At 31.9% G+C, this 16,198-nt stretch overlaps 2 protein-coding genes and 1 long non-coding RNA gene across 8 annotated transcripts in view; 1 reads left to right on the forward strand and 2 right to left on the reverse strand.

The window, feature by feature from the left end:
• LOC122534138 (eisosome protein SEG2-like) overlaps window positions 1-9,739 on the reverse strand; it is a 23,568-nt gene extending 13,829 nt beyond the window's left edge. Inside the window, exons 1-3 of one of the 3 annotated variants that reach the window (XM_043664490.1) lie at window positions 9,473-9,739; window positions 7,212-7,525; window positions 4,027-4,527 (exon numbers count right to left, since the gene is read on the reverse strand). In XM_043664490.1, coding sequence (XP_043520425.1) covers window positions 4,027-4,527; window positions 7,212-7,521 — 811 coding nt within the window. In that variant the 5' untranslated portion in view covers window positions 7,522-7,525; window positions 9,473-9,739. Of the gene's footprint in view, window positions 1-4,026; window positions 4,528-7,211; window positions 7,526-9,293; window positions 9,444-9,472 lie in introns of those variants that run through there. The other 2 variants (XM_043664491.1, XM_043664489.1) reach the window with 2 other exon arrangements.
• A 389-nt stretch (window positions 9,740-10,128) lies between these two features.
• On the reverse strand, window positions 10,129-11,599 carry LOC122534162. The gene is made up of 2 exons (XR_006307841.1): window positions 10,856-11,599; window positions 10,129-10,778 (listed from the first exon to the last, which is right to left on the reverse strand). It is a non-coding gene; the product is annotated as an uncharacterized LOC122534162 (long non-coding RNA).
• A 2,163-nt stretch (window positions 11,600-13,762) lies between these two features.
• Window positions 13,763-16,161, forward strand: LOC122534148 (antichymotrypsin-2-like). 4 transcript variants are annotated; one of them, XM_043664508.1, is made up of 9 exons: window positions 13,763-14,041; window positions 14,127-14,356; window positions 14,449-14,570; window positions 14,631-14,810; window positions 14,886-15,093; window positions 15,159-15,373; window positions 15,442-15,621; window positions 15,688-15,823; window positions 15,916-16,161. In XM_043664508.1, the coding sequence occupies exons 2-9, from the start codon at window positions 14,332-14,334 to the stop codon at window positions 16,074-16,076; spliced, it is 1,227 nt and encodes a 408-aa protein (XP_043520443.1). In that variant the 5' UTR covers window positions 13,763-14,041; window positions 14,127-14,331; the 3' UTR covers window positions 16,077-16,161. The 4 variants fall into 4 exon arrangements, with proteins under 4 accessions (XP_043520443.1, XP_043520445.1, XP_043520442.1 ...); XM_043664510.1 differs by having other exon boundaries at window positions 14,165-14,356; XM_043664507.1 differs by having other exon boundaries at window positions 13,763-14,356.
• Window positions 16,162-16,198: the final 37 nt, after the last annotated feature.

The following is a 16,198-nucleotide window of genomic DNA, read 5'->3' on the forward strand; positions in this document are numbered from 1 at the left end:
TTTTTTTTTACATAAAAAGAACAGAACACGGAGTCTGCTTTCAAAGTCCTCGGTTCTACGAGAAGAAGAAGGAAGAACACGTGACGTGAGGTGACCAAGCGAGGTGCGTTTTTCAAATGCAACCTATTCCTTCGTATCGCCAAAGTACCTTTTCTCTTTTCTTTTTCTTTCTTTCCCTTCGTTCCACAAACACTTTGCAATCTGTGTTTCGTTTTTCTTTTTCTTTCGTTTTCTCCTCCGCACGCGATTATTCACAAAACGTCTCGCTTCCCCTGAAGTTCGCGTAGAATTAACGTAGAGAGGCAAATAAATATAATAAATACAGGAGAAAAGCGTAAATACAAAGCTTTGGGAAAATCGCGAAACGCTCTGTGTTGCGAGTGAACCGGAAGTGGTTGGATCACCTTTGTTCCTTTTGCCAGGCACGGTCGGTCGGCAGAGAGGAAGAAGTTTAAAAAAGAGAAAAGAAGAACAGAAAGAAAGAAATGCAGAAATACAGATCTGAGAATGGTACTTCGCTTCGCTTCGTTGCTTTTTTTTTTTTTTTTCTTTCTTTCCTCCTATCGACAGCTTCGTTCAACAGCGCTTACACGAGCTTCGAATTCTTTGGCTAAAAGTCTCACGTGAATCCAGTTGATCTCATGATTCAACTTTTTCTAATCGGCTATCACGTGAATATTCGTGCGTCAGAGATAGATGCTCCTCAGATAGAGGTTGATTTCTTTTGAATGTACATCAAGGAGACGCCTGCATCGTGTTTTTCTTTTTCTTTTTTTTTCAAATTCATGAATATTAATATCTCTCGTCGTACGATCAATACGTTAGTCGTTCGCTGAAACGTGACATTATATAATTGACACTCAATGAATTCCGTAATTTAGAAAAATTGACCAACTCTTGCGCTGGAATGACGTTGAGAATTTGTTTGCTCCAATTTGTCACAGTCTTTAAGTATATTTGAATATAACCCCGGCAGAATGAATAATAAATTTTATTACTCCTTGGTATAATTTCTGTCTGGTGATTTATTATTCCAGCAGCGAGAGTTTCAAAGAGAAAGTTTTTAGAGAATTATTGGTTTGGTCGCTCGTTATGGTCCGCGAATTAGCTGCCAGCGCAAGGAGTCGAAATAGAAATAAATGTACAAAACGCACAACGACGAAAACAAAAATCTAGTTTACTAGACTACAGGTAGCGTGATTTAAGCAATGATTAAGAGAAGAGATTAAATAGCAGATATTTCAAAAGTTTAAAGTTTCGGATCAATGATAACACGAATAACGTGTGAAATGTTTGCAGTGAAACTCTCGTACCTCCTGCCGTTTCATCAATCAGGCTAATCAGGCGATTGATCACGATTCGATAGGATTGACAAGGATATTTCGTATTGTTAAAATCTGATTCTAATCGTGTTGTTAATGATCCCTTTGACTTATTGTACAGATCGTTAATGGTCCAATTGTCTAATTGTCTAATTGTCACGTGGCAACATCTACATCATTTAATCTCGCTTCGTTTCATCGTAAGGGCATTGTACGATCGTCGTGCATCATTAGAAGAAGAGAAAGAAGATATCGAATTGTAAAAATAAGTCTGCCAATAATTGTTACTACCCTCGTTCATATTTTTAGTGATTGACTCAGTCAGTGTCTATTATTTGCAGTGGTGTTCGATAAACGTGGATTTTATCGTGAGTATGAAACTGTATACATGTATATAATATTATGTATTTCATGTACTACGTGTATATCATAATTTTTTCCGATAATTTCAACCCGATTTAATATATTAATAAATTTAAGTAATGAATTTCTATTTCAAAACAATGAAATTTCTATTTAAATAATAAATATTAATAATATATTAATAATATATAATATTATATTAATAATATTAATATTTATTACTAATTTATTAATAATTATAATATATTAATAAATTTAAGTAATGAATTTCTATTTAAAAACAATAAAATTTCTATTTAAGTAATAAATATTAATAATATTAATATAATAATATATTAATAAATTTAAGTAATGAATTTCTATTTAAAAACAATAAAATTTCTATTTAAGTAATAAATATTAATAATATTAATATAATAATATATTAATAAATTTAAGTAATGAATTTCTATTTAAAAACAATAAAATTTCTATTTAAGTAATAAATATTAATAATATTTAATTTCTATTTAAGTAATAAATATTAATATATTATTAATATATTATTATATATTTTATTAATAGTAATAAAATATATTATTATATAATTTATTAATAATAATAATATATTAATAAATTTAAGTAATGAATTTCTATTTCAAAACAATAAAATTTCTATTTAAGCAATAAATTTCTATTTCAAAAAAATAAAAAAGTTTTATATTTTACTAAAAATTTTACTAGAAATTTTATCTAAAATATAAAAAAATTTTATATTTTACTAACAAAATTTTTGCTTTTTCCAGTCGTGTCCTCCAATAGGTAATGAATATCTGTGCATTAAAGAGACACTAAAGTGTGTGTGTGTGTGTGTGTGTGTGTTTCTAGTACATCAAAATACAGATATTGAAACTTGTGTATATTTAAAGCATTTTATGTACGTGTCTCTTTGCATCTCTGGTACATTCAAAATCTCAACCTCTATATAATCGCGTGTATATACAGTCTCTTATGATCCACGCTGCGTTGCTGATTTAACAGTTAGAACTGGAATGCCGTAAACGGGAAGTCGTGCAAGCTCCGTTGGGACGAACGAAGAAACGCGCGGTTGGAAAAAGACCTCAGGGCACGTTGCGTGTCGTCTCTTGTCATGCTGTTCGACCACGTGCGAGTCGCATCGATTAGAGGTGATCCACGTTAATAAATAGAATAAATAACACTACCGCTACATCTACTAATCTACCGCTACGTCCACCGCTACACAACCAGGCGTTTTCAAAGTGAGTTTTCAAAAGAAGCAAGTTTTCCAAAAAAAAAAAAAAAAAAAAAAAGAAAAAGAAAAAGAAAACCGGAAGCAACAAGTAGCCAGAGTCAAGAGAGAAGGAAATCTTCGTCAATCAAGAGATTTATCATCTGTCCAACCAAGATTGGCCAAGATTTCTTCGAACGTTGATGATGCCTTTACTTTTGCGTGTGTTTTTATGGTAGTTTCGGAAATGTAAATAGTTATGCGTCGAACAGCAAATGGTGAATGGAAGCCTCTCGAATCGGAGCTTTGTTCTTTCACACAAACGTGTACGCAGGCTCTAGGATTTCAGGTCGGCTTTTGCTAGATCGTTCTTCTCCCTTTTCGGAGATTCAATTAAATTAAATGAAAATAATAAATTAAACGTGAGTAAAACGTGGGTGTCACGGTGACATTAAAATCTTTGGATCGGTGTCTCGGATTTCCACGAGCGAAATGTCCCAACTTTGCAATTGTACAGAATTTCCACGAATTTTTGTAATCTCTTTTCTTCGTCGTTCGTTTAGGAGATATATTTCGTACACGATAATTTATATTTCTTCTCGAAATAGAATGTTTTCCCCCCGCATAGAATGGAAATTATATTCGCATAATTATAAAATTATGCCAGTCACTTGTGTCAGTTGACGTTTTCAGAGAGAAGAAAAAAGAATCGAAGATTGTCCCCCCCCCCCCAAAAAAAAAAAATTCCATGTTGAAATTACAAAAATTCCTAAATACGAGACACAACATTTCCGCAGACGTTTTTTTCCTTTCTCCTATGACATGAAGACGTTAATAAAGTTATTAAGCCTAACTTCAAAAGCAAAAGCCTGACCTATCCAAAGATCCATAGAAAGAGAACTTTTTTTCGCGATCGACGCGAACAGCCGAGCGATAATCAAACGAATCGAGCGCGTGATCGTGATGAGGAATCGTCGTGCGTGACTTGCCACTCGTTTCCCTCCTCCCTTGGTTAAGCAACAGCTTTCGAGGAAGGGGTTGTAGCACGCGTGCGAGATTTACGCGCGTGTTTACGCCCGGTATTGTGTTTCTTGCTCTTTCCCTTGAACTCACGTGCTTGCCTGGCGCCAGCGATGTCAGTGATGCTGTCCACGTCGTCCTCGTCGTCCTCATCATCCTCGTCCTCGTCCTCGTCGTCGTCGTCGTCGTCGTCATCCTCGGTGTACACCAGATCGACATCGTCGTCGTCGTCATCGTCATCGTCGTCGTCGTCCTCGGTGTCTGCCTCGTTGGTCGACACGGCGGCGACTTGAACGGGATTCGACACGGATTCCGCACCTTCGAGCCCGGTCTCGTGAATACCGGAGACCGCTTGACCCTCGCCCACGGCGTTCCCTTCGTCTTCCTCGGCAGCCGTCGAGTCGTTCTCGACAGCGGTGCTCTCCGCGATCGTTTCAGCCGCGTGCTCTGTTTCTTGCGCGGCGGCATTCAAATCGGCTTCAACAGCCGCTGGAAGCGCGGACGAAGGAGGTGGCGCCGCCGCTGATATTGCGGCTGGCGCCGCAGGCTCCACAGGGGTGGCTTCGTCCTCGTCGTCGTCGTCGTCCTCTTCACCTGAAATTTATGGTTCATCGATGATAAAAACTGACGTTTCTTTTTTTCTTTTTTTTTTTTTTTTTTTTTTTTGTTCTAAACCGACAAGATTGTTGGTGTATTGATTGTATTGACAATGCCAGCAAATCGACAAGTCACGAATTATACAATCTGACAATTTTTTTATAATTTTCTGTGTAATAATTCTATAATAAGTATTTCTATAAAATAATAGTTCTATATAAATATTAATTCTATATATAAGTATTTCTATAATTTTTTTTGTACAATAATAATTTATAATCTGCAATTTTAATAACTCGTATGATTTGTATAATAATTATGCAATAATCTGACAATTTTTTCATAATTTTCTGTGTAATAATAATTCTATAATAAATATTTCTATAAAATAATAATTCTATATAAATATTAATTCTTTAATAAGTATTTCTATAATTTTTTGTATAATAATAATTTATAATCTGTAATTTTAATAAATCTTGTGATTTGTATAATAATAATTTATAATCTGTAATTTTAATAACTCTTGTGATTTGTATAATAATATTTTATAATCTGTAATTTTAATAACTCTTATGATTTGTATAATAATTATGCAATCTGACAATTTTTCTATAATTTTCTATAATTTTCTGTGTAATAATTCTATAATAAATATTTCTATATAAATATTAATTCTATAATAAGTATTTCTATAATTTTTTGTGTAATAATAATTTATAATTTGTAATTTTAATAACTCTCATGATTTGTATAATAATAATTTATAATCTGTAATTTCAATAACTCTTATGATTTGTACAATAATTTTTTATAATCTGTAATTTCTTTATAATTTCTGCAATTCTGCTTTAATGCCAGATTATACAGAAAGAGTTGTCGTTGCAACTTGTGGCTAATGAAAGTTCATTTAATTTCATCTTGTCTTTTCCTCAATTTGAGACACTTCGACATGTACAATGTGCACGAAGCACAAAAAAAAAAAAGAAAATCAAACAGTTCAAAATGTTATTTTTGAAAATTGACGAAACACTATGTAGGACGTTTTCGACTAAAAAATGTCTATCCCTCGACCAATTACAACGAAAACTAGCAAGTGGATCGATGAATAAGATTAGAAGTGCATTATATAAAATAATTGAAGTATCATCAACTATGGTGGAAGTAAGTATCTCTAATGATCCTGTTTCTGTAAAATGCAGACAGTTACAGTTCATCTTTTCATATCTAGGTCGATGTAAAAGAAGTAGCGCGTAGAAATTCTTTTCGAACTGGGATCGCCGTCGATTTATGTTAATTTGGGCGAGTTTGAAGTATCTTGTACCGTTACAGCTACGTGAACGCACCGGAATTTCCGTCGAACGTATCGCTAAACCCAAAGTTTTAACGGCTGGCAGAAATTCTTCTTATTTCTCCGATTCAACGGAATTTTTATTGATCGATCCTTGATAACGATTGGAGGAAAGCAAAAGTCGCTAAATGAACCGACGAACTTGAACCCTCGATTGAAAATAAAATTCAATTATGAATTTCTCGCTCGTTTTCATCAATTCTCACTCTTTTCGTTCAACATTGAGAAAATAAATTCAACAAAGTCTTTCATGGTTACTTATGGATCTTAAGAAGAGAATTTAATAGAATTTAATAGAACGTTATCTTTCCTTTCATTTTTTTCTTGTCCTTTTTTTCCAATTTCAATAACAAGAAATCTGTATATTCAATTTATTTTAAATTACTGTTGAACAGTTAGGAAGACACTGTTAAATTTCTTTGCAGGACTTCGAAGAACTATTTTATATTATATTATTATATTTTATTATATTATATTTTATATTTAATATAATATAATATAATAATTATATTTTATTATATTTTATTTTATATTTAATATAATATAATATAATATTTAATTCATTACATATTCAATGACTGAGCATTTTAATATTATAAATTATCATCCTTTCAGATTTCACTGTACTTTCATAATATAATATAATATAACTATTATATTTTATTATATTTTATTTTATATTATATTATTATTGTATATATTATTTATATACAGGTAAAGGATAATAATATCTAATTCGTTACATATTCAACGACTGAGCATTTTAAAATTATGAATTATCATCCTTTCAGATTTCACTGTACTTTCATAATATAATATAATATAACTATTATATTTTATTATATTTTATTTTATATTATATTATTATTGTGTATATTATTTATATACAGGTAAAGGATAATAATATCTAATTCATTACATATTCAACGACTGAGCATTTTAATATTATGAATTATCATCCTTTCAGATTTCACTGTACTTTCATAATATAATATAATATAACTATTATATTTTATTATATTTTATTTTATATTATATTATTATTGTGTATATTATTTATATACAGGTAAAGGATAATAATATCTAATTCATTACATATTCAACGACTGAGCATTTTAATATTATGAATTATCATCCTTTCAGATTTCACTGGACTTTCATAATATAATATAATATAATTATTATATTTTATTTTATATTATATTATATTATTATTGTACATATTCAACGACTGAGCATTTTAATATTACGAATTATCATCCTTTCAGATTTCACTTTTTTGAAAGTTATTTACAACAAACGGAGGAAAGAAAAAATGGCGACACATTACCTAATATATCCTCGATGAAACGTTCCAAATAATCGGAATCATCGTCGTCGTCGTCATCGTCGTCGTCGTCGTCGTCATCGTCGTCATCGTCGTCGTCGCCTGGAATTTCAAAGTCGACGTCGTCGTCGTCGTCATCGTCGTCGTCGTCGTCGTCGTCCTCGGCGGTTGCTGCTGGCGGTTGTGCAGCTTGTCTACCAGCCGCCAGGACATTCTGATGCGACGTTTTCTCCGTGGAAATTTTTGGCACCGGCGTTGCGAGCGTCCCGATTGCCAGGCAGCACAACACTGCCAAAGCTATCATCAGCTTCATGGTTCTGGAAAACAGAGAGAAGAACTTTTCGAACGATTCCTTCCACTGCGAAGTTGTAGTGCTTCTAAAACATTTTTTTTTTTTTTTACACTTATTTAATTGTTCTGCTGATAATTGCTGTGCTTCAAATAACTTTAAACTAACATTCAACTATAATTAAATTACAGTTAAATTATACTTTTCGAATATAATTAAACTATGATAATTTTGAATTAACTTTGAACTATACTTTTAAATAATTCGCACGATTAGAAAACTATCAAAACTTTAACTTTCTTCTTTTTTTTTTTTTTTGATTAGGAAAATTGCTTCGAACGATAGTGTGAAAATTCGAGGTCACGTTCGAATTGTAAGTTGCTCCCTGTTGCTTGATAAAGTTGATAAACCTATCTTTACTTTTGACATGAGAATTTATGAATTTGACGGATTTATGGAAAAATTGGGAAAAGAAGGAAATATTGAACTCGTCGAGTCAAGGAAATAAAGAATTTCGCTGTTCAACTCCATTTCTCGTAGGAGTTGACAATTAACGTTGCACGTTATACGAAGATGTTATTAATTGAATTGTAGCATAACAATGAGAGAGGAATGTAACCGCGAGAAACCACAGTTTTCCCAAGATCATGAAAGAGTTTCATTTGACACTGGAGTTATTCTGAGGTCCCAAGGTTGGTGACATCAGGATTCACATGCAGTCGTATTCTCATGGCTAACGGTAGGCAAATAAACGTTATTTGGCCATCGTCCAAATCACGCATCTTTTTTTTATAAACAAATAAACAAGGAAACCAAAAGAACATGAGATTGTATGTTAAATCAGAAAATTCAGACCTAATGTAAATTCAGACCTTAAAGAATATATTCTCCAAGAATGAAAAACAAGGATACAAATACAAAAAGAAAAAGTGTAAAGAAACGAAGTTCATCAAAAATGTATGAGATAGAATTCAAATTTGAATTTAACTGAAGATAATTCTCATATTAGTGCTGCTTACACATAAGTGGTAAGTATATTAGATACATTAAGAAGAAAACTGTATCAATTTATATCATGTACGATTATTTGCCACTTTTCCAGTAATTCTAATTTCATTAGTGGATATATTAGAAAAAATCGTTCACTGAGCCAAAATTTAAATGGCAATTTAATTGGCAAAAGGAACATAAATTACAAATAAATTACAAATTTGTTTGTGCGTTCATAAAAAAAAAAAAAAGAGAGAAATCAACGTAACACACACGACATGCAGAATATGTTCAAACTGTTCAATTTGATTTTCTAATTCTGACATTTAATAATTCAACACTCTTCAATTATATTCAAAGGATAAGTCAAATGTCTAGAAATCCTTCCACTCTTTTAATTACGTTCGGAAAAAAGGATACAAAGATATAAACAGTATCAGGGCAGTTCAATTCTCTACGACTAGTATTGTTCCATCTCATACCGTCACAACGAGTTAGGGTAACACACAAGACAAGAGCTAAGTCACTATCGTCGCACACAGCATCACTGCGAAGACCTGCTGCGAAAATCGACTGGCAGAATTGGCGACGTTATTTGTGTGTATATCCACCGATGGAATCGAGTCCGTCGTTGAAAAAGAAAGAAAAAAAAGAGGGTAAAATGGGTAAAACTGTATCACCGTTTGGCCCACTTGTTCCACGAATTTTCACGAACGTCCACGAATCGACGAGGAGGGTTGAAGATTAGAACAACTCCGGGAAGGGTTTTCTCGTTTATGTTCCTTAGTTACTTCCTTCGAACTCACCTCTCTTCTTGATTTGTTTTTCGTCGTTCAACGTGTCTGTGTATGTGTGTGTTTGTGTGTTACGTGTGGGTCCAGGTCGTGCAACGACGCGAGTTCTCCGTGATATCCACCCAAGCGACCCGGTGAGAGTGTTAAAACAGACGAGGCGGCTCGCAACGACCCTTTTATACCGAGCTTACCTCTCCACCTCCTTCGTTCTCGTTCGTCGTCCTCTTTCCCTGGCGACGACACGGCGTGTATCGCACCTCCTTCGTGTCTTCTCTCCACGTGGCTCTCGTTGCGTTTTCTCCCTTTCTTGAGAACGTGCATTATTTCAGTAAAAGGACTACTGGGCCGAGGTGTGCACCGAGAACATTTCCAGAACGTTTCCTCGCTCGATGAAAACCCGCAGCTGCACACGGATATTTTCTTTGAATTTCATTTGAATCAAATGACTCTTTGATGAATCGTTCCTCTTTTATTCTCGTCTGCAAAAGTTTGGTATAATTCTTATTCAGAAGATTTCTACAAAAGGTTTTCTGCCGTTGGATTTGTGACACTGGATTGGACCAGCTTTGTTATTTGGTATTTTTGTATTAGAGATTATTATTATCAAATTTCTATTGAAGATAAATATTTGTTGAAAAAGATTTTTTGGTAAAAATTAGATTTACAATAGAACAATTGCATGTAGAAGTTTTTCACCACCAGTCGATACTTCTTTTTTTTGAAAGAATAAGTTTCAAGAACTCTTCAGGATTATAATTTTTCTGGGACCAACGAGGCTTACTAGGACATATGAATATTGTAGACATTTTATAGATTATATTGTACATAAAAGATCTGAACGGTTTGATTCAACAAATAATATGAAATAACATACTTTTATTGTTTCTATAACAATTCCTAAATCAAATCTTAACGACGTTCGATTTAATACACTTCAATTGCAGGTACAAATAATTACGCCCTTAATTAATCACTTTTATCGAGTTTCTTGATTCATTTTTACTTTCTCGGATAATTTCATTTCGAAGCGAGGCACAAGATTCCTCGGATGTTAGCAAAAAGTGTCGAGAATTGGCAGTTTGAATAAAATTACGGGTTGCGCTGAAATTACCTTCATTCCTAAATATTACAAGTTATTCACTTTACAGAGCGTTCAATAAATTCCCCCAATAAAAACTCGACGGATGATGTCATTCTATTTTTTGGAAATTAAAACTGACAGAATTAATTACGAGATTACTTTGAAGTTTCAGTTTCAGGAACGTGTTTTCAATAGTATCAGTCATCTAATATGATCTTTTCTTTTTTTTTAGCATATCCTTCATCAACTTGTTTCCTGCTTCAACAAAACGATTTCAGCTTTCAGATGGATCGAAAATTTTTTTTTTTCATTCAACGTTCAACCATAATATTTAGTGAAAGTATTTCTCTCGTTCTCAATTTCCATTTCTCATCTTCCGTGTATATGTATAGGACGCTTCGTCGAGGGCTTCAAAACTACAACAATCAAATTTATGTTTACTAGATAACATAAAAAAAACATTCACGCTTATTAGATAATATGAAATATTAACCTTCGGTAAGGATATATACTATATTCTGAATCTTTTATATATTTTCTGCATGCTTGTGTATTTTTTATAACAAATATTTTATACCAACAAGTAGTTCAACAATTACTGTGGAATCTTTGAAAATTTGAGATCTCTAGCTTTCAACATTCTGCAACACTTTCTTTCATTTTCTCCGTTTCCGGGGCTTCTTAATGTGTGCCTCAGTGTATTTTCAAAAGAAGAACGACAGATTAAATCGAAAGTAGAGGATAGCTCGCGAATGGTTCGCCATTGCTGGCGAACGAAAAATTCGGAATTCTGTTCGAGGACGGGTTGATAGCCAGAGCGATCGTCTAACTGTAAATACCAGACAGTTTCCTCTTTCGGTCTAACCACCGATAGATCATACTACTCGCATCCGTTTAAAATCGAACGCTCCCAACGATTCCACATTTTTCTAAGACAAATTCCACACGCTTTTCTATTTTTTGTCGAAAAGTCGCTTCTAAAAAATGACTGAGAACTTTTCTACAAATCATGACAACCCGAATACGAAAGTTTCCTTAAATATATTCAAAATGTCCCATTCGTTGAGCAAAATAAAGTGATTTCACGAACGGAATTACGAGATTACAGTAATACATATTGTATAGCATAGTATGGTATAGTATAGTATATTACCATGTGTTCATCTTAAAGATGGAAGGATTTATAAATCAACATCTAGAAAATGTATACGTATATCTGAAACGATAACGAAGAGAATCACGTACAGTGATAAAATTGTAGGGGTATAAAGAGGAAAAATACAAAAAGGATTCAACATAAAGTAAAGTAAGTTAAGCATTAGAATTTTACTATCTACTTTTCCCCCGTGTCCGTCGTATTTGTGAAATCACACCATAACCAATCGTGCAACATTCGCAAGATCGTTCAAACTTTCAGCAACGCGACGTCAAACGACTTCTAAATTGCCTTAAATCATCATTAGATCCGATCGATCGGAGGCAATTGTCGGATTATTATGGAATCGCTGGTGTTCACGTCCCTCGCTGGTTGTCGTGCTAGTTTCCATCGTGTGTCGTTCGCGCACAGTCGGCTGGCATTTTATGCGATCCGCGAGTTCGCGTAAGGATCACCGTGTGTCCGTCTCGACTCTCCATTCGGCCGGAATATGGGATTTGGTGTCACAACGCGCGGCAAGGAAGTAGTCCGCGGCTTCGTGAATTAGTAATCAGGATGTGTGTCTGCGACTGACGAACACATTTTCGTGTGTACGACCGCAGGTGTTTAAGCGAGCTGAAACGAGAGAAAGAGAGAAATGAAATGGTCGGCGGGAGGGGCGCGATGAGAGAGGAATAAGGAGGAAAAGGAGAACGGAAAGAAACGAAAAAGAGAGGAACGTAGAAAGAGGGAGGTGGAATCGATGTGAGATAGACGATGATGAGATGAAAAATTGAAAGAGAAAGTAAAAAGGAGAAGCAGAGAGCGCCGTGGACCCTCGTGAAACGGAAAAATATATTGGAAAATAATCACGAAAATTTGTAGGGAAAAAACGTGCGCAGGAGAAACTTTGAAAATATTTTTCTTCCCTTTACGAATGAATGTACTTTATGTACACTTTAGTCAAAAATTTATGATCGTCTATTTATGCTAATTATTTGAGGAGATATCTGAAAAGCTCATATCTTTAGATATTATTTAATATTATTAGATCAATACCAGAAAAAATTATTATATTACATTATTAAATTATTATATTAATACTAGAATGTAATGTATCAAAAATGAGAAAAGAACAAAAATAAAAGTGCTCGAGGTCAGGATTAACAAAATAGTTATTATTGATATTTTCTTCTACTTATATTAGCGTGCCATTATCCGCTTAAATTATTTAAATATTACACTTGGAGAGCGTACAGCTAAAGAATACAATTTTTACAGGTTTGTAATAAAAATATATTTCAATCAAATAGTTAATTTGTATTTAAATTTCAAAATTTGTATGTTAAGGATATGTAAAGTTGAGAGAAGAAAAGAAAAGAAGTACGACGAAGAAAGAAGAGAGAAAAAGAACAGAGAGACGGTAATATGCGTAGATCGTTCTACAATATAAGGTTCATACCGGCATTCTTGCCTGTGTCATTCGCCCCGGTAATGTAATTCATTATTCATTAAATGATCAAGAATGTACACTGCCCCCGAATTGCCTTGCTAAAAATTTCAAGTTCGGACTTTCTACGTGATTTTAGGGATAACTATACATTTGCAAGTATTTATTTGATTACGTAATTTTGAACAAAAGCTATTCGAGATTCGTGTACTTGTGGGAAAGATAATAAATAAATTAGTGCTGCGATTGTTAAAAACAAAAATATAACTTAAATAAAACTGTTTTAGAAAAACTAGAAGTTTTTTTTATATATTTTTAATTACACGTATATAAAATACTCATTGATTAATTATTTTCAATTTAGGCCAATTATCAAATCTTATTGAACATCGACGAAGTATTGTTATATAGAGTACGACCTTGAAAGATATTGTTTCTACGTAACACATGCATGAATCATCAAAGCAAATATTACTGCTGGAAGTGCTCAAATTATAATTTCTTAGGCATTACATTAAATATGCAAACTCTTCATGCACTGCTGAAATATTTAAGAACATTTACAACATATTCTTTTCAAAAATTATAAAATTCAATATAAATCATAAAAATAATCTCCTCTAAAAAGTATATATTAAAAAAGTTTATATTTAAGAATATAATAAGTATTAAATATAATAATGAATATTAAATGAATATATAAGCATTAAGAATAAATCATAGAAATAATCTACTAAAGAGTATTTAAGAATATAATGTTAAATTCATATACTGACTAATTCTTAATTGATACAATATTTCTGAAAATAAATCTCTAGAGAAACAACTTCCATTCCATTTTCACGTTATTTTTGACCATTTTTCATGTCGTTATATTGATTACCATCACATTCAATTCACCGTTTCTAGAGATTTGTATTTTATGTAGTCGTCATATTGCAGTTGTCATGTTCCAGTCGTCTATTGGCATAGCAGTCAATATTTAGGTTGTTGTCATGAACAACGTGTTTCTTTGTGAAATCTGTTTTAAAATCAAGTAAAACCGCGCGCTATTCTCCAGTCCATAGTTTAACAGCTGTTCTATTTTTCAACAGGTACTTGTCTTTTTTTACATTTGACGCTAAACTTAACCCCTTTCGATAATTATCTCTTTCTCTTAATACATATTTGACGTGTCAGCAATAATGACATCGTTTATTCGATTTTCGTTCTTAAAGCATTAATATGCAATCTGCAAAGGAAGCTGCAAAAGGAAATAATGAATACAATGTTAAATATTAAAACATTTTCATTCAATCAATTATACTTATTTTTGAATAATATCAAATATATTCTTCTGAAATTACTAATATTATAACAATTTTGGCATTGTATTGTAATAATAATGGCATTTTGTATGATATATACAGGTGATCATTTATTATGTGTCATGAAATATTATTATATGTGTATGTTATATGCATATATTAAAATTTTAATAAAAGTTATTTTTATTCTGTAGTACTAAATAGTTTTATTATAATTACAATGGCACAATCACTTACAACTCCTCCAAATAGTGAAGATAACATAAGCAAACATTTGTCTGCATCTTGTAATGATTTCACAAAAAATTTGTATAAGGTAAGTGAAGAATATGCTATACATATTTCTTTGCTGTTATAATTATATGATTTATTTTAGGAATTATCTTCTGATTATAGAGGAAATGTAGTTAATTCGCCATTAAGTATACATATGATATTATCTTATCTTTCTCATGGTGCAGAATCTACAACTTTAAATGAATTGACTAAAAGTCTTTATCACTATGACAAAGATTCAATACAAGAAGGATATAGATCATTAATAACCCAATTAAATGTAAGATTAACAAAATTATGTTTGGCACATGCTTTGATACTTGCAAACATCATTAATCTCTTCTGTATTTACAAGGAATTGGAAGATATTAAATTGTACATCGCAAATTCAATATACATTCAAGATGAATTTGAATTATTGATGGAATTTTTGACAATAGGAAGAGAGTTTTATCAATCTGAAATCTCAAAAATAGATTTTAAAAATATTGATGCAGCTGAAAAAATCAACAGTTGGGTTAAACAGAAAACGAATAATAAAATATCCAATCTTGTATCTTCAGGTGATTTATTTTGAAAGTAGTTATAATAATAAAATAGCTGTATAATAATTAATATTTTTGTATAGATGATTTTGATGAGAATATAAAATTAGTATTAATAAATGCAATTTATTTTAATGGTAGTTGGTTAAATACATTTAATGCAAAGAATACAAAAGATAAAATATTTCATGTAACAAGAGATCAAACAAAACTTGTACCAACAATGTTCAATAAGTCTCAATATAATTATGGTAATATACCAATACTGCAAGCAAAATTTATTGAAATTCCATATACCGTAAGTTCATATACATAAGCTTGATATATCAAACATTGAAAGAAATATTTTATTGAAATCCTTTACAGAATACAGATATAGTAATGATAATAATATTACCAAATGAAATAGATGGCCTTCTAAATTTGCAAACTAATTTTTCATGGGAAATACTTACAAATGCATCACGTTTGCATGGTGAAATTGAGTTGTATCTTCCAAAATTTAAAATCGAATTTACAGTAGACTTAAAAAATATACTCAGTAAGGTATGACTAAAAAATTTTATATGTTATATTAAGAAAGTTGTATTTTATCTATACTTCGAATTTTAGCTTGGTGTTAGCAAAATGTTCAGCCACGATGCAAATTTCAAGCGTATTTCCAGTGTACCATTAATGGTTAATAAAATATTGCATAAAGCAGTTATAGAAATTAATGAAGAAGGTACTGAAGCTGCAGCTGCAACAGGTGATCTTAATATTCAAGATAATGAAACTATATTCTATTTACATTTTTGTATGATGAAATGTCTGTGTTTTATTAACATTAATTTATTTTAGCCGTTCATTTAAGACTTCGACGAAGTATGGCGAATGAACTAGAACAATTTCTAGTTGATCGGCCTTTCATGTTTGTAATTGAATATAAACCGAAGAACGTACCACTTTTTATCGGCAGTGTACAGGATATAGGAGTTGCTTCTCAAAAAGATGAATTATAAGTTTTTTTTCTGTCAAAAAGTAATTATTGGTCTAAAACACATAAATAATTTCTGTTTCTAACATTTATATATATTTATAAAATATTTTTTATACATACATATATTTATATATGTTTCTAACA

The sequence above is a fragment of the Frieseomelitta varia genome, unplaced genomic scaffold (genome assembly GCF_011392965.1).
Source record: "Frieseomelitta varia isolate USP_RPSP 00005682 unplaced genomic scaffold, Fvar_1.2 scaffold_577, whole genome shotgun sequence".
Taxonomy (NCBI): domain Eukaryota; kingdom Metazoa; phylum Arthropoda; class Insecta; order Hymenoptera; family Apidae; genus Frieseomelitta; species Frieseomelitta varia.